At 39.3% G+C, this 22,298-nt stretch overlaps 2 protein-coding genes across 2 annotated transcripts; both read right to left on the bottom strand.

Annotated features, from left to right (window-relative positions):
• Positions 1-1,543: 1,543 nt before the first annotated feature.
• On the bottom strand, positions 1,544-8,743 carry LOC128661239 (SH2 domain-containing adapter protein E-like). The gene is made up of 2 exons (XM_053715518.1): positions 8,723-8,743; positions 1,544-2,135 (listed from the first exon to the last, which is right to left on the bottom strand). Exons 1-2 carry the CDS (start codon positions 8,741-8,743, stop codon positions 1,551-1,553), a joined length of 606 nt encoding a protein of 201 aa, XP_053571493.1. The 3' UTR covers positions 1,544-1,550.
• Positions 8,744-15,869: 7,126 nt separating this feature from the next.
• LOC128661238 (uncharacterized) lies at positions 15,870-17,843 on the bottom strand. Its single transcript, XM_053715517.1, has one exon. The coding sequence runs from the start codon at positions 17,577-17,579 to the stop codon at positions 15,870-15,872; it is 1,710 nt and encodes a 569-aa protein (XP_053571492.1). The 5' UTR covers positions 17,580-17,843.
• Between the last annotated feature and the right edge of the window lie 4,455 nt (positions 17,844-22,298).

Raw genomic sequence — 22,298 nt, 5'->3', positions numbered from 1 at the left:
GACATCACTAGTGATTTTGCTTTTTAATTTCTTTTACATTGTACGTGCGATTTACTCGCTTTGGATGCTTGTTCTAATAAAACTGTTACACTTAGAGTGGGATGCGCTCTGTATCTTTTTCTGTTTTGAAGATATAACAACAGTAAATAACACTTGTAAGTAATTAACAAACAATATTAAAAACAAACCTCTTATTTATCCATTTTTCAAATATGATCATATTTCCCCTTTAACTCATAATAAAGCCGCTCACAAACCTTTACCCTCTTATAATAAGCTAGGGTCACCTATGGGCCCTCAAAATAATGCCTTTGTCAAGGGGGGATTTAAGGGGGACATAGAGACAATAAAATAGAATTTCCATAAGATGCATTTTCTTATGCTTAACTAATAATCCGATGGGAGTATGGGGGGGGAGCACAAGTTATGTTAGGAAATTGGTACGCTCTGAATGATGAATGTGAGTGTTAATACTGGAGTAGCAGGTATGAAAAGCAGTGGTTTCGCCGAAACCGGAAGTAGCTGCTTGTCAGTTTTTCCTAGTTGCGATCTTTAAGTACAAATAAGCTGTTTAGTAGATTGAAAGAGGCAAAGGCTGTAGATATATGCCAATCGGGACAGAGTAATATTTTCACTTGGTCTCAGCTATTATCTGGGTAAACAACTCTGGAATAGGAATTTGAAACTTGTAGAGAAGGAGCTTAGGATTTAGTAGTATACACTCTCCTAGACAAAATACTAAGCACCAGGTGAAAGGTGCACAGGTGTTAAGAAGGGAAGTTGGGAGGGGTTTAGTGACATCAGAGCAGGAATCCTGACATGACCCCATCACCAAGGAAGCGGAACCACAGCTTATAGACCAGGTTGATCAGGGTTACGACGATGATAAATTGAGAGCAATTTTTGGGCATGTATATTTGAAGCCGGTTCTCAAGTGTCTTCCTCGGGTAGGTATCCTTTCCATCTGACAAGATATTGAAGCTCACCACGGACTATACAGGAGTCGAGAATGGAATGGACCTCATATTCATCTGTATCAATGATATTACCTTTTGGGGGAAGAACAACTCCTGTTTGTCTCATTGCAGAGTAGGGTTTTAGAAGTGAGACGTGAAGGGTTGGGTGAATCTTCAATGATGAAGGTAATTCCAAAGTTATGGCATTTGGATTGATCACCTTTTTTATGGGGAAAGGTCCTATAAAGAGCCCACCTAGTTTTTTACTAGGTATCTGAAGTCTGAGGTTTTTTTTGTAGATAACCAGACTGAATCTCCAGGTGCGTTTTGAGCAGGAGTACGTCTTCTGAGATCATAGTATTTCTTTTGGGTTTGTTGAGAAGATAATATATTTTCTTTCAGGTCATTGAAGATCTGTCTTAGTTTACTAGATAGATCTACCGCAGTTGGGCAGCTGGTGGTACTATTAGATCCCTTTATGGTAAATGGGTTGGAAGTAGGGTGAAATCCATAATTAGCTTGAAAAGGTGTCTGTCAACCAAAAATATTGAGATACAAAATACGAGTCCATGCTGTGCATTGTGGGTCTTCATGCTACTTGCTGTGCACTGGGTATAGAAGACTCATGTGTTCTGCTCCTTTGAAGGGTAGTTTTTGAGTGGAGTAGTATTGGCTGACCTCTGGAATGCTGCTAAAAACGGCACTTGTTTGGTTCAGTGTAAATTTGTTGTCCTTGGTTTGGGCCACAATGATGTGCACACAGCCCTGGCTGGTCTTCAGGGCGATGGAGTACTTGCTGTTACCAGATTCGCTGTTCCAAAGAAGATAACTGGCCTCTCTGCAAGACAGCAAGCGACTCTCTGCCTCAGCACGCGTAACGGCACCGTGATACCAACTCTGTTTCTCTAGTGGCATGCAGGGATCCACCTTTTCAATCTGCTCAGTTTGTTTTAGGATCTTTTGTGTCCAGCTTTTCTTAAGTTGGTGCAACTTGACTGCTTCCTCCTTAGCTGGTGATCGCTCAGTACTTTCAAACTGAACTGACAGTGCTCTAACAATATGCTCCTTTTTCCACTCCCATGGCTGTTCATACTCCCCTGCTGGCCTCTCGTCATTTTCTGGCCTTGTACCATCTGTCTGCCGCTGTTTCTTCTCTTGCGACTCAACCTCTTCTCCTGTCTATGGAGGTTCATATGGGGTATCGTACATTTCTAAGACCCCCTAACAATAGTAACCCCCTAACCACACAATCCAATAACCCCTGAGGTAAATAATGCATTCTTTGGGTGTATTCATGCCTTGTTCAATACTAGTTTTCCAATCAAAAAGAAAAGGAAATTTATGCTTACCTGATAAATGTATTTCTTTTACGATATGACGAGTCCACGGATTTCATCCTTATTTGTGGGATTTATCCTCCTGCTGACAGGAAGTGGCAAAGAGCACCACAGCAGAGCTGTATATATAGCTCCTCCCTTCCCTCCCAATCCAGTAATTCGACTGAAGTTAGGAAGAGAAAAGAAAAGCTAAAGGTGCAGAGGTGACTAAAGTTTAATAAAAATAAATATATACCTGTCTTAAAAATGACAGGGTGGGCCGTGGACTCGTCATATCGTAAAAGAAATAAATTTATCAGGTAAGCATAAATTTCCTTTTCTTTTACAAAGATATGACGAGTCCACGGATTTCATCCTTACTTGTGGGATACCAATACCAACACGGATGAAAGGGAGGGACAAGACAGGCACCTAAACAGAAGGCACCACTGCTTGAAGAACCTTTCTCCCAAAAGCAGTCTCAGAAGAAGCAAAAGTGTCAAATTTGGAAAATTTGGAAAAAGTGTGAAGAGACGACCAAGTTGCAGCCTTGCAAATCTGTTCAACAAAAGCATTGTTTTTAAAAGCCTATGAGGAAGCCACAGCCCTAGTGGAATGAGCCGTAATTCTTTCAGGAGGCTGCTGTCCAGCAGTCTCATATGCCAGACAGATGATACTCTTCAGCCAAAGAGAAAGAGAGGTCGCCGTAGCTTTCTGGCCCCTACGCTTTACCGAAAACACAATGAATAATGATGATTGACAAAATTCTTTAGTCGCCTGCAAGTAAAACTTCAGGGCACGGACAACGTCTAAGTTATGTAACAGACGCTCCTTCTTAGAAGAAGGATTAGGACATAATGAAGGAACCACAATTTCCTGATTAGTATTCTTATTTGAAACAACCATAGGAAGGAACCCAGGTTTGGTACGTAGAACCACCTTATCACAATGAAAGATAAGATAAGGTGAGTCACATTGCAATGCTGAAAGCTCAGAAACTCTGCGAGCAGAAGAAATAGCAACCAAAAACAAAACTTTCCATGATAATAACTTAATATCTATGGAATGCATGGGTTCAAACGGAACCCCTTGAAGAACATTAAGAACTAAATTCAAACTCCAGGGTGGAGCAATTGATCTGAACACAGACTTGATTCTAGTCAAAGCCTGACAAAAAGACTGAACGTCTGGAACATCTGCCAAATGCTTGTGCAATAAATCGACAAGGCAGAAATGTGTCCCTTTAAGGAACTTGCTGATAACCCTTTCTCCAATCCTTCTTGGAGAAAGGACAGAATTCTAGGAATCCTAATTCTACTCCATGAGTAACCCTTGGATTCACACCAATAAAGATATTTACGCCATATCTTATGGTAGATATTTATAGTAACAGGCTTACGTGCCTGAATCAAAGTATCAATAACCGCATCAGAGAACCCCCGCTTAGATAAAATCAAGCGTTCAATCTCCAAGCAGTCAGTTGCAGAGAAACTAGGTTTGGGTGATGAAAGGGTCCCTGAATGAGAAGGTCCTGCCTCAATGGAAGCTTCCACGGTGGCAGAGAGGACATGTCCACTAGATCGGCATACCAAGTCCTGCGAGGCCACGCAGGCATGATTAAAATAACTGAAGCCTTCTCCTGTTTGATCCGAGCAATCACCCGGGGAAGGAGAGCCAACGGTAGAAACACATAAGCTAGGCTGAACGACCAAGGCACTGCCAAGGCATCTATCAGTTCGGCCTGGGGATCCCTTGACCTGGATCCGTATCTCATGAGCTTGGCATTCTGATGAGATGCCATCAGATCTAATTCTGGAGTGCCCCAACTGAGAATCAGAGTGGCAAAGACCTCTGGATGGAGATCCCACTCCCCCGGATGGAACGTTTGTCTGCTTAGAAAGTCCGCTTCCCAGTTGTCCACTCCTGGGATGTATATTGCTGACAGATAACAAGAGTGGGCCTCCGTCCATCGATTTATCTTGGATACTTCTGTCATCGCTAGGGAACTTCTTGTTCCCCCTTGATGATTGATGTAAGCCACTGAAAACAAATGAACTTGGTCGAAGCCAACTGAGGCCATGCCTGAAGCGCATTGAATATTGCTTTCAATTCCAGAATATTAATTGGAAGAAGTAACTCTGACTGAGTCCACACCTCCTGAGCCTTCAGGGAATTCCAGACTGCACCCCAACCTAGAAGACTGGCGTCTGTCGTCACTATCACCCATGAGGGTCTGTGAAAGTATGTCCCTTGGGACAGATGATCCTGAGACAACCACCAAAGTAGAGAGTCTCTTGTCTCCGGATCCAGAGCTATCTGAGGAGACAAATTTGTATAATCTCCATTCCAATGTCTGAGCATGCTCAACTGTAGTGGTCTTAGATGAAAACGAGTAAACGGAATGATGTCCATTGCCGCCACCATCAATCCAATTACCTCCATGCACTGGGCCACTGATGGCCGAGGAGTGGACTGAAGGGCTCGGCATGTATTCAGAATCTTTAACTTCCTGACCTCTGTCAAGAAGATCCTCATAGATACGGAATCTATTAGAGTTCCCAGAAAGGGAACCCTGGTCTGTGGAATAAATTAATTCTTTTCTAGATTCACCTTCCACCCGTGAGTCCTCAGAAAGGACAGAATAAAGTCTGTATGAAACTTTGCCAGATGGTAAGACGATGCCTGAATCAGAATATTGTCCAGATAAGGCACCACTGCAATACCCCATGGCCTGAGAACTGCCAGAAGGGACCCTAGGACCTTCGTGAAGATCCTGGGTGCTGTGGCCAACCCGAAGGGAAGATCCACAAACTGGAAGTGTTTGTCTAGGAAGGCAAACCTTAGAAACTGATGATGATCCTTATGGATTGGAATATGAAGGTATGCATCCTTCAAGTCCACGGTAGTCATATATTGTTCAAAAAGTCTCCATTTTGAAAGATGGGACTCTGAGAAACAAGTTTAGACTTTTTAGATCTAAAATGGGTCGGAACGTGCCCTCCTTTTTGGGGACCACGAAAAGATTTGAGTAAAACCCCTGTTCCCGTTCCAGCATTGGAACGGGATGAATTACTACCATAGTAGAGAGGTCTTTTACACAACGTAAGAACGCCTCTCTTTTTGTCTGGTCTGCAGACAATCGTGAAAGAAGAAACCTCCCCCTTGGAGGAGAACCCTTGAATTCTAGCTGATACCCTTGGGACACGATTTCCAGTGTCCAAGGATCCTGAACATCTCTTACCCAAGCCTGGACAAAGAGAGAAAGTCTGCCCCCTACTAGATCCGGTCCCGGATCGGGGGCCGCCCCTTCATGCTGTTTTGGTAGCAGCAGCGGGCTTCTTGGGTTGCTTACCCTTATCCCAAGCCTGGTTAGGTCTCCAGACGGACTTGGCCTGAGCAAAATTCCCTTCCTGCTTGGTGGAAGAAGGGGAAGAAGAGGGGACTCCTCTAAAGTTCCGAAAGGAATGAAAATTATTCGGTTTACCCCTCTGTTACAGTTGCCTCCAGGCTGGCTGGAAGTTGGACCGTAGAAAAGGATGCTCCTAGCGCTCCCCAAAGGAGCAGCAGCACCGTAGACACTATAACTACTGCGTAGCCACCATCAGTAATGCAGACTCTATGAACCACCGCTGCTGGGCTGGTATCTCGCCGTCTGCTCTGCGCCTTGGACCTACGACCAGGCTCCAGTAGGTGAACCTCTTCCTTCTGTAGCAATCCCTGTAGCTAAGGGAGTATGAAGAGCATAGCAATCCCTGTAGTTATATAGCTGTCCCCTACAAACATGAGTCAAAGCTGCAAGTTAGAGGGTCAAAATAGGTCTGATGTGCTGGAACACACAGCCTGGTTTTTATTGAGGTTACATGCAAACAGGACACTCTCAGGGGGAGGCATAAAATCCCCCATCACACATTTGATATTAGATAGAGAGACACTCCCTTTGACAGGCCACAACATTACTTCAGCAGATAACAAGTTACACACAATAAAACAATGCAGTCCACCTTATCACTAGCAGTCTGATTAGACAATGGTAAGGTTTATCACTAAACCTAATTAGAGCTGATCCCAGCAAACTTGCATTTAGAAAGCTTCTTGAAGCTCAACAAAATTAACTCTTAATGGCACACAATGAAAACCAATGCCTCTGTAACAGTGCTCCCCCTCTGTGGAACACTCTGCCTGTGTGGCACCTGGCTCAGCAAGTCCCATTCACTGAACCAAGTGGGAGAAATCCAGGGACAAGCTATTTTACAGGTCTGGGGACATAGTCTTAAAGGGGCATTGTTCACCAAAGTCACAATATGTCCCCAGACGGTTCTTAAAGGGCCATACACACCCAATAAAAGTTAATATGTTCTCAGGGGCACAATCTTCCAGGGGCCATAGTCATGAGGAAGGAGGCTGGCAAATAGGCTTCTCCACGATCCATGGAAGCAGGGCAATTTTTCATTTAAAGGGCCAGTTACAAATAGCAGTTTGTAACACCCTCATTTTAGAAGTCTTATCCTGAGGTAGGAGATGACCCTTACCTCCAGTAATGTCAGAAATGATTTCCTTTAAGTCAGGCCCGAATAGGGTTTTGCCCTTAAAAGGAATAGTCAAAAGCTTTGACTTAGATGAAACATCAGCAGACCAAGATTTTAGCTATAACGCTCTGTGCGCTAAAATGGCAAATCCAGCATTTTTAGCCGCCAATTTGGCAATCTGAAAGGCGGTATCTGTAATAAAAGAATTAGCCAACCTAAGGGCTTTAATTCTATCTAAGATCTCCTCTAAGGGAGTCTCAGTCTTAAGAGACTCCTCTAATGCATCAAACCAGAAGGCCGCCACAGTAGTAACTGGAACAATGCAGGCTGTAGGTTGTAGAAGGAAACCCTGTTGAATAAACATTTTCTTTAGAAGACCCTCCAATTTCTTATCCATAGGGTCTTTGAAAGCACAACTGTCCTCAATTGGAATAGTTGTACGCTTAGCCAGGGTAGATATAGCTCCCTCCACCTTAGGGACCGTTTGCCAAGAGTCCCGTACAGTGTCAGGTATGGGATACATTTTCTTAAAATTAGGGGAAGGAGAGAACGGAATACCCGGCCTTTCCCATTCCCGAGTAATAATTTCCGAAATTCTTTAAGGAACTGGAAAAACATCAGAGTAAGTAGGAACCTCTAGGTACTTGTCCATCTTACATAATTTCTCTGGTGGAACCACAATAGAGTCACAGTCATCCAGAGTCGCTAAAACCTCCCGAAGTAATAGACGGAGGTGTTCAAGCTTAAATCTAAAGGACACATTGTCCACATCTTTCTGAGGTAACATACTTCCTGAATCAGAATGTTCCCCCTCAGACAGAAGTTCCCTGACCCCCAAATCAGATCCCTGTGAGGGTACATCAGAAATAGCTACTAAAGCATCAGAGGTTGTAGCATTCTCATGGACCTCTGTCCTGCTACGTTTGCCCTGTAACGTTGGCAGCTTAGACAAAACCTCTGTAAGGGTATTTGACATAACTGTAGCCATATCCTTTAGAGTAAATGAATTAGATGCGGTTGAAGAACCAGGTGTTGCTTGGGTGAGCGTTAAAGGTTGTGACGCTTGGGGAGAAACTGGTGGTACACCCTAATTCCCTTCAGCTTGAGAACCATCTTTACACATATCTTCTTTACATAAAATCTCTGCTTTGCATTGTAAGGCCCTCTCAGTACATGAGGGGCAAAAAGTCAAAGGGGGTTCCACAGTGGCATTTAAACACATAGAGCAAGGAGTTTCCTCCTCACTATCTGACATGTGCTGATAATATGAAAAAAGGATTACATTTGGAAAACTGTACTGCGCCTTTAAATCTTTAAAAAGCATAACTTTTCTACTGAAACTGCAAAAACGCTTTATAAGCAGAAAAACACAATTCAAATATGCCTAAAACGTTCCTAAATACTGCATCCACTTGCAGAAATGCCCAAATTCAATAACGATAGACAAAAAAACTAACTTTATTTGGAACTACATTTATAGGCACCTGCACCACGCCACAGCTCTGCTGTGGCGCCTACCTGCCTCCGGAGTGAACCTGTTGCAGGATATAATGAGGAAAACTATTGATTACAGACAACTCAAGCCCCAGCCTCTGCTAGCTCCTGCAATGTGTTGTCGGATATTCTATGTAAACAGCACGGCAAAGCATGCAAAAATAGGCCCGCCCATCGTGGGCGTACTGAATTTGACTAAGGCCCGCATGGGATGCCTGTGCAAAAATAAACATGTCTGATACGACAATTCTATGCTAAGTGTAAAATGCAGGCCAAACATATATATAAGTCCTGCATCCATGCCTACTGTGAACCGCATTAAGTCTCCCAGCGTCCATATCAGCCACCAAGTACTCTTTACTTTTGGCCCAATTAAAACAATAAAGGTATTACAGCTACACATCCATTATACATAGTGCATTCTGCTTACCCATATAGGAGCAAATGTCATCCTGTTCTGATATAACAAGTCTCCCCAGAAAACAAAAGTCTGAACATACCTCAATATTGCTAGAAGCAATACACCGTTCTCCACACTGAAGATTTTCTTACATTATCTCCAGCTGTGCTGTGGGAACTAAATGGAGCTTAGATACTGCATTCTAAGATCATTGACATCAGGGCAGAAAATAATATGTCTTGATTTCTCCCTGAGAAAAATAGTACTCTCTGGCACCATTTTAAAATAAAAAAAATCATGATTGAAGAAAATAAAACTAACACCTCACTTTACCTCTTCCTAGTACTAACAAGGCAAAGAGAATGACTGGATTGGGAGGGAAGGGAGGAGCTTTATATACAGCTCTGCTGTGGTGCTCTTTGCCACTTCCTGTCAGCAGGAGGATAAATCCCACAAGTAAGGATGAAATCCGGGGACTCGTCATATCTTTGTAAAAGAAAAACACATTTTCTTCAGCCTTTCACAGGAGTTTTAAGCTTTTCAAATTCAGTACCTTGGGTCTGTGGAAAACTCATTATTGTCTAAACTGAGAAGCAAGTGGTCACCGTGAGATTTATTTAAAGGACCACTCAATGCAGTAGAATTGCGTGATTATCAAGTGCATAATAAAAAGACAATGATTTAACACCACAATGATTTTACTCGCACATGCTCAGTAGAATTGTATGATTATCAAGTGCATAATAAAAAGACAACGATTTAACACCTACTCTGAATTTCAAATAAATAGTGTATTGTTTTTTGACAAATTTATTTTTTCTTCCATTTTCCAGCCCCCTGTACCATGTGACAGACATCAACCAATCAGAGACCAGTATACACATACCCTGTGAGCTTGTGCACATGCTCAGTAGGATCTTGTTACCAAGAAAGTGTGCATATAAAAAGACTGTGCAAAATTTGATTATGGAAGTAAATTGGAAAGTGTCTTAAAACATCTGCTCTGTCTGAATCATAAACGTTTATTTGGACTTGAGTGTCCCTTTAATGCACACACTCACTTTACTTGTTAATCAACCGGACCTTTTTGTTCAATAAAAACGTAATTATAAAGTTATTATTATTATCGGTTATTTGTAAAGCGCAAACAGATTCTACAGCGCTAAGTTTAAAATGAATTGTTAAGTGATCATCAGTAATAAATGATCTTCCGTGTTTTACTGTTGCGTTGGCTGCTCATCTTTTGCTTACATGAGGGTCTGTAAAAATTCTCATAATAACCCAATAACTCAGCTACACGCCCGCTTGTTATAGGTTTTATTTTTGTGTGTTTAACTAGATCTCCTGTTACATTATGTTCTAATTTAGTTCATGGTTCTTCTTGCTGATTGGATCCCATTCCTCCTGTGAGGCCATGTGTAGATTTTGTGTATGAATTTAAACTGATTATTAATTATTATCTGGTGCATCAGACATTTAGGTAACAAAGACCAAGGTAAATATAAGTGAGAGCAGAACATCTGGCACTAACATCATTCTGCCAGGGCCGGCTCCAGATAGTGTACTGCCAGGGTCCGAGAATGAAATGACCCCCCCCCCAGTAGCAACATTACTGATTAGCAAATCAACTACAGTACTAGCCTGGCCTCTGACCTTACAAAGCCTGCCTACCTGCATGCAACCAATGCTTATGCACAATAAGTGGGAAGAGATGCACTTGTCCCACCTTGAATGTCACCCCTGACTGGTCCTGTGTCTTTGTGCATGATGAGGTTGTGCTGCTGGGTGCCAGAGACATCCCCCCACATAGACAGAGGACAGGAGCGCTGCCCCTTGTAAAGTGCTGCCTGGGTTTGTTGGACCCAGTTAGTCCCATGGTTGAGCCGGCCCTGGATTCTGCTGAACACAGATCAGGGGTACAGTGAAAGTCAATAACAGAGAAATACAATCAGCATTAAATCTGCTTTGGATAAAATTAGGATGATTTTTAATAAACAGGACACTTTGCTTATTTGAATGATTATATTTTATTTAACAACGTCAGAAAATGAATAGAAATAATCAGCAAACACTTCACAGATACAATGTAACACAATCTTCAGCAGATATATCTATATGTATATATATATTAATAGATTACAGCATCGGGTCTCCACCCCAGGGTTGCTATTTCTTGGTCAGGCAGCCGCCGCCTCTTGTGCTAGAAAATCAGTCAGGTTCAGGGATTTACAGCAACATTACTGTAGGGTGGCACTGGGTATTTGTTTAGCATCAGAGACTTAGGGAACAATTCTAAAACATGTTGCAGGCTAGACTGCAACTCTAGTGCAAAAGCTTTACAGAATTACGCTGGGATTTGAGAAACATTTCTATATACGCCCATGGAACATCCATATTCAGCCCATTTTATGAATAACAACAACTACACTTCGTATTTTGTACTTAGTAGACATTTCTGTGTTTTTTGCACATCCAGTACTTAAATTACAATTTTCGCTGTGCATATTTAATGATTTATTCTTGTGTAATTTATGTTTTTCATAAAATATGATTTTTTTTGTTAATTTTGTTACTAGTTTTGATGCTCTTTAAAGGGACAGGCTTGTCAAAATAAAATTTTCATTATAGATAAGGCATGTAATTTGAAACAACTTTCCAATTGACTTTTATCATCAAATGTTCTTGGTTCTCTCACTATTCTTAGTTGAAAGCTAAACCTAGGTAGGCTAATATGCTAATTGCTAAACCCTTGAAGGCTCCCTCTTATCTGAATGCTTTTTTATTTGCTTTTCACAACAGGTGAGTGCTAGTTCATGTGAGCCATATAGATAACATTGTGCTCACGCCCGATGAGTTATTTAACAGTCAGCACAACACAGCACTAATTGGCTAAAATGCAAGTCAATAGATAATAAATAGTCATGTGATCAGGGGGCGGTCAGAAGAGGCTTAGATACAGGGTAATCAGAGGTAAAAAGTATATTAATATAACTGAGATAAGGGGCAGTCTGCAGAGGCTTAGATACAAGGTAATGACAGAGGTAAAAAGTATATTAATATAACTGAGATAAGGAGCAGTCTGCAGAGGGTTAGATACAAGGTAATGACAGAGGTAAAAAGTATATTAATATAACTGAGATAAGGAGCAGTCTGCAGAGGGTTAGATACAAGGTAATCACAGGGGTAAAAAGTATATTAATATAACTGAAATAAGGAGCAGTCTGCAGAGGCTTAGATACAGGGTAATCAGAGGTAAAAAGTATATTAATAAAACTGAGATAAGGGGTGGTCAGAAGAGGCTTAGATACAGGGTAATCAGAGGTAAAAAATATATTAATATAACTGAGATAAGGGGCGGTCAGAAGAGGCTTAGATACAGGGTAATCAGAGGTAAAAAGTGTATTAATATAACTGATATAAGGGGCAGTCTGCAGAGGCTTAGATACAGGGTAATCAGAGGTAAAAAGTATATTAATATAACTGTGTTGGTAATGCAAAACTGGGGAATGGGTAATAAAGGGATTATCTTCTATCTTTATTTTAAAACAATAAAAAATTATGGTGTAGACTGTCCCTTTAATAATTAAAAAATGTCCTTGGTATTTTTGCGTAAATGGTTCAATTATTCGTTTTCTATGCTTTTTAAATTACGACTTTAGTAATGTATTCATCTCCTCCCTAGCAGTATACGCACATTAGCAAGAGCGTTACATAATCAGCTCCTAAACTCATCCCTGGGGAGTTGGTGTCAATATGAAATACATATTAAACAGCTACATTAGTGATCATTACAGGGGGAGAGTAAACTATAGAATATATTATACACTCACAATAAATGTATTCTTTAGTTTTACTTAAAGGGACAGTCAAGTCAAAATTACATTTTCATGATACTTTCCTGATGACTTAATAGATAATTATTAGCAAATACTCACCTAGATTACGAGTTTTGCGCTAAATAGGGTGCAAAAATAATGCGAAAAAATTTGCATTATTGTACTCTCCATAGCGCTGCCATTATGAGTTACTGAAAAGCCTCATTGTGCTGTGTGGTATGGTCTCCTAAGCTCCATACCGCACAAAAGCCAATGGCTGTGTTTACGTGCTTGTGCATGCTTTCCCCCATAGACATCAATGGGGAGAAAGTGTTAGAAAAAAACTAACACCTGCGATCACGGAATGGAGATCGCCATAACTCAATCCCCATTGATGTCTATGGGCTGGAAAAAAGTTTTAAAAGGTTTAAACCTAACACCCTAACATAAACCCCTAGTCTAAACACCCCTAATCTGCCACTCCTCGACACTAATAAAAGTTATTACCCCTAATCCGCCTCTCCCCGATATCGCTAACACTAATAAAAGTTATTTACCCATAATCCGCCGCTCCCCGACAACACTGACACTAATAAAAGTTATTAACCACTAATCCGCCCCCCAACATCGCCAACACTAAATAAAGCTAGTAACCCCTAAGCCGCCGACCCCTACATCGCAACTAATAAACCTATTAACTCCTAAACCTCCATCCCCCGACATCGCAAAATGCTAAATTAAACTATTAACCCCTAAATCTAACACCCCTAACTTTAAATTAAACTTACAATATAACTATCTTAAAATAAATAAAAACTTACCTGTGAAATAAATTAAAAAAATTAAGATTAAACTATAAAGTAACCTAATATAACTATTCTCATAAAATAAACTACAAATTAAAAACCTAAATTAAAAAGTTTAAAAAAACTAACGCTACGAAAAAAATAAACACTAAATTACGAAAAATAAAAAATTCTAAGATTACAAAAAACAATAAATGAAATTATAAAAAATAAAAATAATTACACCTAATCAAATATCCCTATAAAAATAAAAAAGACCCCCAAAAATAAAAACACCCCCTAGCCTACAATAAACTACTAATAGCCATTAAAAGGGCCTTTTGTAGGCCATTGCCCTAAGTTGAACAGCTCTTTTACCTAGAAAAAAATATAGTGCCCCCAACAGTAAAACCCACCCCCCAACCAACCCACCAAAATAAAAAAACCTAAGTCTAAAAAAAAACTAAGCTACCCAATGCCCCTAAAGGGGCATTTGTTTGGGCATTCAGCTATTTTACTGCCCTTAAATGGGCAATCAGCTCTTTTACATTGCCCATCCCTAATCTAAAAAAAAAGCCCACCCAAATTTAAAAAAAAACAAAAACTAAACACTAACCCCATAAAATCTACTCACTGTTCCTGAAGTCCGGACATCCATCTCCATCCAGGGGGCGAGAAATCTTCATCCACGTGGCGACACCTTTATCTATCTCAGGTATGTCTTCTATCTTCATCCCAGGGGTGCGGATCGGAGCTATCCTGGACAGGATGACATCATGTGCGGAGTGTCCTCTTTATACGATCACCGCCGTACACTGAAGTTGAATGTAAGGTACCTGTTTCAATATAGCGTACCTTGCATTCCTATTGGCTGATTTAATTCTTCAAATTCAAATCAGCCAATAGGATGAGAGCTTCTGAAATCCTATTGGCTGTTCAAAACAGCCAATAGGATGAAAGCTACTAAATTCCTATTGGCTGATTTGAACAACAAATAGGATTTCAGAAGCTCTCATCCTAATGGCTGATTTGAATTTGAAGAATTAAATCAGCAAATAGGAATTCAAGGTACGCCATTTTGAAATGGGTACCTTGCATTCAACTTCAGTGTACAACGGTGATCATATGAAGAGGACACTCCGCGTAGGATGTCATCGCCATCCAGGATTGCTCCGCTCCACACCACCGGTGTCGGGATGAAGATAGAAGACGTCCCCGAGATGGATGAAGGCGTCGCTGCCTGGATGAAGACTTCTCGACACCTGGATGGAGATGGATGTCCGGCTTCAGGAACCGTGAGTTTATTTTATGGAGTTAGTGTTAGTTTTTTAATTTTTTTGAGTGGGCTTTTTTTTTAGATTAGGGATGGGCACCGTAAAATAGCTGAATGCCCATACAAATGCCCCTTTAAGGGCAATGGGTATTTTAGGATTTTTTTAAGACTGAGATTTTTTATTTTAGGAGGTTGGTTGGGTGGTGGATTTTACTGTTGGGGAGACTTTGTATTTTTTTTTTTTTAGGTAAAAGAGCTGTTTAACTTAGGGCAATGCCCTACAAAAGGCCCTTTTAAGGGATATTGGTAGTTTATTATAGGTTAGGGGGTGTTTTTATTTTGTTCTTTTTTATTATTGGATTAGGTGTAATTGTTTTTATTTTTCGTGATTTTAGTGTTTATTATTTTTTGTAATCTTAGATTTTTTTAATGTTTCGTAGTATTAGTTTTTTTTAAATTTGGAATTTAGGTTTATAATTATTTTGGTAATGTTAGATTTTTTAATCATGTAATTTAGGTTTTTTAATTGGTATTTTTTATTTTATTAGAATACTTATGTTAAATTAATTTATAGTTTAATCTTACTTTTTTATTTTACAGGTAACTTTTTATTTATTTAAAGGTAGTTATATTGTAATTTTCATTTAAAGTTAGGGGGTTGTTAGGTTTAGGGGTTAATAATTTAATTTAGTGCTTTGCGATGTGGAGGGCCTGCGGTTTAGGGGTTAATAGGTTTAATTTATTAGTTACAATGTGGGGGGCTGAGGGTTTAGGGGTTAATACTTTATTATAGTGTTGGCAATGTGGAGGGCCGGCGGATTACAGGTTATAGGTTTATTTAATAGTTGTGATGTGGGTGGGCAGCAGATTAGGGGTTAATAACTTTAATATAGTGTTTGCAATGCCGGAGGGCGGTGGTTTAGGGGTTAATAGGTAGTTTATGGGTGTTTGTGTACTTTGTAACATTTTATTTATGAGTTTTGTGAAACATTTTTGTTTTGCAAAATCCATAACTACTGCTTTCAGATTTCGGAATGGATCGTTTTGGTATAGGCTGTAACGCAAGCATTTTAGCCTCACTGCACAACTCGTAATATGGCGCTATGGAAAATCCTGCACTCAAACGTAATTTTTTGATTGCGGAATGGACCTTGTGTTAAAGACTAAAATGCTTGCGGTAAAGCTATATACATTTTATACCCCCGGTTATCAGTTTCTTTATACCTAGGGGGCACAATTAATGTAGCTCCTGAAATAATGACTTTCATTGATCTGATTTTATTTAAATAAAGGTTTGAACAAGTCTATGCAATTATGCAATTATTGCTATGTTGTTGCCGTTTACTTTTATTGTGATGTTCCTGTTCCTCTGGTAGTAATGGATCACCCCTCTCAATCTTCTCTATTATCTTGGCTGTCTCTCTGACATCACTCAGAGACTGGATCCTTTCCTGATATCCTGGTTTAGCTTCCTGCTTCTCAGACTGTATCAACAGGTCAATATATTCTGTGGTTTTCATTGGATCAGGTCTCAAGGCAATTTCACGGAGACGTTTCAGGCTCTGTGAAGATTTATTTATCAGATCCAGCACCACTTGTCTCACAGCACAATATTCATTCTGTAGCTCTGAAAATACATTTTCTGCTGTCATGACCTCTCCAGAAGCTTTTTCATAATTCTTTTTTATATCTTCATAATTTCTTGTCTCCTTTTTCTCCTCATAATTCCACTTATACTTTTGGTTAAAATGAACAGACCAGATACATTTATTAGGACATGCAGTACAATACTCATTGGTTATAGCTGTACATTCATGTTTCTGGCTGTCATCGGCAATAAAACAGGGATAGTGACAGGTGAAGTGACATTGCTGGCAGTTAGTTATAAAATGATCACTTATGGCTTCCTGTACTGGTACAATCACTGTTACCTCAAACTCAAAATTCTTATTGGCTTCCATTAGATCTCTGTTCTGCTGTAAGGCTACCTTTATTTTCCTGACTTCATCCAGTTTTACAAGCCCAGACTTGATCTGTGGGTGTAAAGCCTGTAGGGTGACCTCAAGCTGCTTCCTTTCTTTAAGGACTTCCTTAGTCAGTTTAAGACTTTTAGTTGTCATTTGATTTAATGAATTAAAGAATGCTTTCATACTGTCTTTTCCCATGTCCCAGAACATCTGATTAAAACTCACGTTACTTGTCTGATTATTAGCAAACAGAGCTGAATTATTAAACTTGAAGTGAACAGGGTCCCGATTGCTGTCCTCAGAGTAGGGGATTTCAGCAGTTTTTATAGCCTCCAGTACTGGGGGTCTCTCTCCATCTGAGAAATTTATAAGGATCAGTATATTGTCCTTGATATCCTTTCCAAAAATAGAAAACACTGAATTAAAAATATATTTTTGTGTGTGTGTTAAACGAGCCAAAGAAGCCTGAACTACAAAGCACACAGCATCAATCTGGTCAATGTTGCTGTCAGTTGTAAAGAATGCATGGATGGCTTCTGTGATCTTTTTGTCATGTTCTATACCTCGAGTGTCTCCAAAACCTGGGGTGTCTATCAAGGTGAGTGTGTAAGGAATTTTGTATCCATCTTCATAATTCATCTGATATGCTGTGACCATTGAAGTTTGGCTGTGAGCTTGAGACTGACTTGTAACCTCATGTACAAGTTTATATCTAAAGTCGTCTTCACGATCTACTCCCAGGATGTAGTTGGCCATTCCATTGATCAGTGTTGTCTTTCCTGTACCTGTTGCACCTATTAATAATATCACTTTATTTGTCACTTGATAATTTACTTTTCCTAAGCTGTATTGTCGATAACCCAATTCACATAGATTTGTTGATATCTGATATACAGAAGGTTTTCCATCTTTTGACAAACACTTACTTTCCTTAAGGAGTACATGTTTAATATTCTCTTTTAGTGTTGAAACCTTTATTTCCTGACTTGGAGGGCTGAGCCCATCGTTCCCACATTCAGCTGACACACGAATTAGGTAAGGTGTCATTGGTATAAGTCCCTCAATAACATATTTTTCTTCTTTCTTTCCTATTTTTTTTTCAAGCCAACCCTGTTGTCCATTATCAACATCCTGTTTATATTCAACTACATAATCTGCTACTGTGACTCCATCTTCAATGACTGCAGGTTCCTTCCATTGTAATGTAAGTGTGGATGATCCAGCAGTAACTTCTATTGCTTCAGGTGGGCTTGTAGGACATGTCCTCTCTTCATTTAGAACATCACTAGTCTCACTAAGTCCTAAAAAACAAACACGGGTGAGTTTCAGTTTTCATTAGAAGCATTTTTGCAATATACACGTACTTGCAAAAAACATATTTTATGCTTACCTGATAAATTAATTTATTTCAGGGTGATGAGAGTCCATGATCCTTACTCCTGGGAATTACTCTTCTCTACCACTAAGTGGAGGCAAAGACTCCAAAACCCCAAGAGCCCTATATAAAACTCCACACACATATCTCAGTCTAAAGTATAGCCAAGCAAAGTGAGGTAAGAAAATGGATCAAGAGACAAAAAAGGAGCAGGAAAAAAAAAAAAAAAAAAGATATGTTAAAGAAATAAATCCTGAAAAACATAGGGTGGGGTCTTGGTGATTCTAACCACCATGAAAGAAAATAATTTATCAGGTAACCATTAAATATGTTTTCTATCATATGCACTTAAGAAATAAATTAAGCAGGCAAAAAATCAATCTGAGACAACTGCCTGAAACACCTTTCTACCAAAAGCTGCCTCATAAGAAACAAAAATATAAAAATGGTAGAATTGTGTAAAAGTATGCAAAGAAAACCAAGTAGCTGCCTTGCAAATTTGATCAACTGAGGTCTCATTCTTAAAGACGCATGAAGTAGCAGCTGACCTAGTATAATAAGCAGTAATCTGTTACAGTGGAGGCTCACCTGCCTCCAAGTAAGCCTTGTGAATCAACAGTTTCAACCAAGAAGTCAAAGAAACAGCAGAAACTTTCTGTCTTTTTTGGAACCAGAAAAGTGAATGAACAAATAGAAGTTTGTCTAAAAGTCTTAGTAGCATCAATGTAATATTTCAATGCCCTAACAACATCCAAATTATGCAAAGATCTTTCTGAAGCATTTTTAGAATTAGGGAATATTTTTTCTGCTAAAGTTGTCTGAAGAAACATTATTAGTTTGTAGAACAGCCTTATCCTGATGGAAAATCACATAAGGAGGATCATAAGATTTTTTTTTTTCTAGCAGAAGAAATAGCCAAAAGTAACAACACTTTCCAATAAAGCAGTTTAATGTCTACCTTCTTATGCATATGTTCAAAAGGAGGAGGCTACAAAACTCTTAACACCAAGTTAAAATTCCAAGGAGGTAAACTTGGCTTGATTGCAGGTTCTATACGAACCAAAGCATGGAAAAAAACATGAATATCAGGAAGATTAGCAATCTTCCTACTGTATGATACAAACTGAAAAAACAGAAATCTTCCCCTTCAAAGAGCTGGCATTCAAACCATCCTGTAAAAACTTCAGAATCCTAGGGATTCTAAAATGATGCCAGGAGAAACCATGATCCAAACACCAACTAATAAAGGGCTTCCAGACCTTATACTGTTACAATATAAATAATTGCTTACTAAATATCATAAAAAATATATATATATACTGTATATATTCATGGCGAAAAATATTGGCATCTCTGCATTTCTGTCAGATAATGCACCACTTCGCCCAGAAAATTGTTGCAATTATAAATGTTGAGGCATTATTTTGTTTATTTCTTTTATTTGTATTTGTATGACACAAAAAAGTGGAGAAAGAAAGCCAAATCTGACACATTCCACGCAAAACTCCAAAAATGGACTGGACAAAATTATTGGCACATTCTCAAAATTGTAAGAAATAATTGCATTCCAAGTTTGTGATGATGTCATTTGTAATTAAACTCACCTGTATCAATTACACCTGTATCAATTAACAGGTGCTGACAATATAGAAATCACACCGGCAACCAGTTAAAATGAAGAAAAATTGACTCGACCTTTCTGTTGTGTGTCTGTGTGCCACACTGAGCATGGAGAAGAGAAAGAGCAGCAAAGAATTGTCTGAGGATTTGAGAACACAAAATTGTGGAAAAGCATAGACAATCTCAAGGTTAGAAGTCGATCTCCAGAGATCTTAATGTTCCTGTGTCCACTGTGAGCAATATTGTCAAGAAGTTTACAGCCCATGGCACTGAAGCTAATCTCCCTGGATGTGGGCGAAAGTCAAAAGTTGATCAAAGATTGCAACAAAGGATTGTTTGAAAGGTGGATAAAGAACCTTGATAAACTTCCAGACAAATTCAAGCTGACTTTCAGATACAGGGTACAAATGTGTCAGCTCGCACTATACGTCGCAATCTGAATGAAAATGGACGCTATGGTAGGAGACCCAGGAGGACCCCACTGCTGACACAAAGATAAAAAAGCCTGATTGGAGTTTGACAAAACTTACCTGAGGAAGACAAAATTATTTAAGGAGAATGTGCTCTGGACAGACAAAACAAAATGACAGCTTTTTGGTAAAGCCCATCATTCTACTGTTTTCAGGAAAAAAAATGAGGCTTTTAAAGAAAAAATATAATCCCTACAGTCAAACATCATAGAGATTCACTGATATTTTGGGGTTGCTTTGCTGCTTCAGGCACTGGATGTCAAGAATTCTGTGATGCAATGTAGGACCCAGTGTCAGAAAGTTGGGTCTCCGTCAGAGGTCATGAGTCTTGCAGCAGGACAATGACCCAAAGCACATGTCAAAAAGCCCCCAGAAATGGTTTAAGATAAAGCACTGGAGAGTACTGAACTGACCAGCAATGAGTCTGTAATGTTTATAGGATATTTCCTTATAAGATCAATCCTGGCCAGTAGTCTTCTTATCCCAGCATCAAGTGGAAAGATAAGGAAAAATCACAGAACTTAAATAAGCAGATTAGAGGAATGAGGTAGCTCAGAAATCACTACAGCAGAGAAGATTGCAGGACTGAGTAGGAATCAGGAACATACAACAATACTATGAATAAAGCTATAGGAATGCTCACCAGATAGTGTACTGGGCAAAGGAAACAGACAGTTGAATCCTTTGGGATCAAAAGGGTTAAGCTGAGAATGATCCCTTGGCAAAGCAGAATGCAGCAACAGACAAGAGGCATATCTTTCACAGTAACAAAGGAATAAGGCAGGAGAATGGTTGCTTAAAAAGCAAGGTCCAGTAACAGTCAGTCAAATCTTTCAATGAAATCAAGGGGTTAAGCAGGAGAATAGTCAGAAGGCAATGCAGGGCCATTTCTAGAGAATCTGGCTCCTAGGGCAAAATTCCAAAATGTGCCCCCTCACAAATTCTAAAGTCCCCCTCCTAGACCTTGCATGTCACTCTGTCATTAAGAGGTCAGCTCCAAAGCAGCAGTGCACTACTGGGACCTAGCTCAACACATCTGGTGAGCAAATGACAAGAGACAAATGTGAGTTGCGGTCAACCACCAGTTAGCTCCTAGTGCATTGCTTTTGCTAAGGATATGCACATATGCTTTTTAACAATGGATACCAAGAGAACAAGAACAATATAATTATCTTAACATTTTTTGGTGTATCCTGAATTACAAAAAAATTTGACTTTCCTATCTGTTTAAATATGTCGTTTTTCCACTACAATGTTTTTCCAAATATATTGATATTATCTAAAAATATCATTATATCTTTTACTAATTGCCATTATATTTATACATTTCTTATAGCTATGCATATTTCTTTGTTTAATCCATATTAATCCCTTTAATTTCTTATCCAAAATGTATCTAAAAAACTTCCAATAAACTATAAAGTTGAACTTTGCAAAAAAGTCATCAGGTAAGATTTTCTAATGGATTGCAATAAGTCACTGGTTGTATTTGTAACATATTTAGGGGTCTATTACAACTATTTAGAAAAGTTATAACAATTTTTTTTTTTTTTTACAAAATTCACTATTAAAGTCTATGAGATTTTTGCACATAAATAATAATAATTATTATTATTATACTTTATTTATTAAGCGCCAACATATTCCGCAGCGCTGGCCATGGATACAATTCATTTAAATAAAACAATACAAGACTTGTAAGATACAGGACAAAATTTACAAACACATACAGGAGGGATTGAGGGCCCTATTCCCGTGGGAACTTACAATCTAGAAGGGTAGGAGGTTGAGAAACAGGAGGTGAGGACTGCAAGATTGAGAAGGATGTTAATACAGAGTTAGATGAGGGAAATGTTAGGTAAGTGAAATTAATTTATTATTGAGTTGGGTGGTAGGCTTCCCTAATTTGATAAAGAACTGTAATAGCCGTTTATTTTTCAAATATACACAGGCAGTAATAGACGGAGACATGCACACAGAGACACTGACAAAGACGTGCACACACAGGCAGTAATAGACAGACGTGCACTCACAGACAGTAATAGACAGAGACATGCACACACAGGCAGTAATAGACAGAGACATGCACACACAGACAATAATAGACAGAGATGTGACATGCACACACAGGCAGTAACAGAGACGTGCACACACAGACAGTAATAGACAGACGTGTACACAGGCAGTAATAGAGACATGCACACACAGACATTAATAGACAGAGACGTTCACTCACAGACAGTAATACACAGAGACATGCACTCAAAGACAGTAATAGACAGAGATGTGCACTCACAGACA

This window comes from Bombina bombina, chromosome 5, assembly GCF_027579735.1.
Source record: "Bombina bombina isolate aBomBom1 chromosome 5, aBomBom1.pri, whole genome shotgun sequence".
In the NCBI taxonomy this organism is placed as follows: Eukaryota; Metazoa; Chordata; class Amphibia; order Anura; family Bombinatoridae; genus Bombina; species Bombina bombina.
Note: the sequence above shows the minus strand (reverse complement) of the source record. Positions and strands in the feature narration are given on the sequence as shown.

Coding starts and splice junctions, on each gene's coding strand:
- LOC128661239 (XM_053715518.1), bottom strand. CDS start 8,743: ATGACATTTGCTCCTATATGG. Junction 2,136..8,722: donor TGACATTTGCTCCTATATGG/GTAAGCAGAATG, acceptor GAACCTCCATAG/ACAGGAGAAGAGGTTGAGTC.
- LOC128661238 (XM_053715517.1), bottom strand. CDS start 17,579: ATGACACCTTACCTAATTCGTGTGTCAGCTGAATGTGGGAACGATGGG.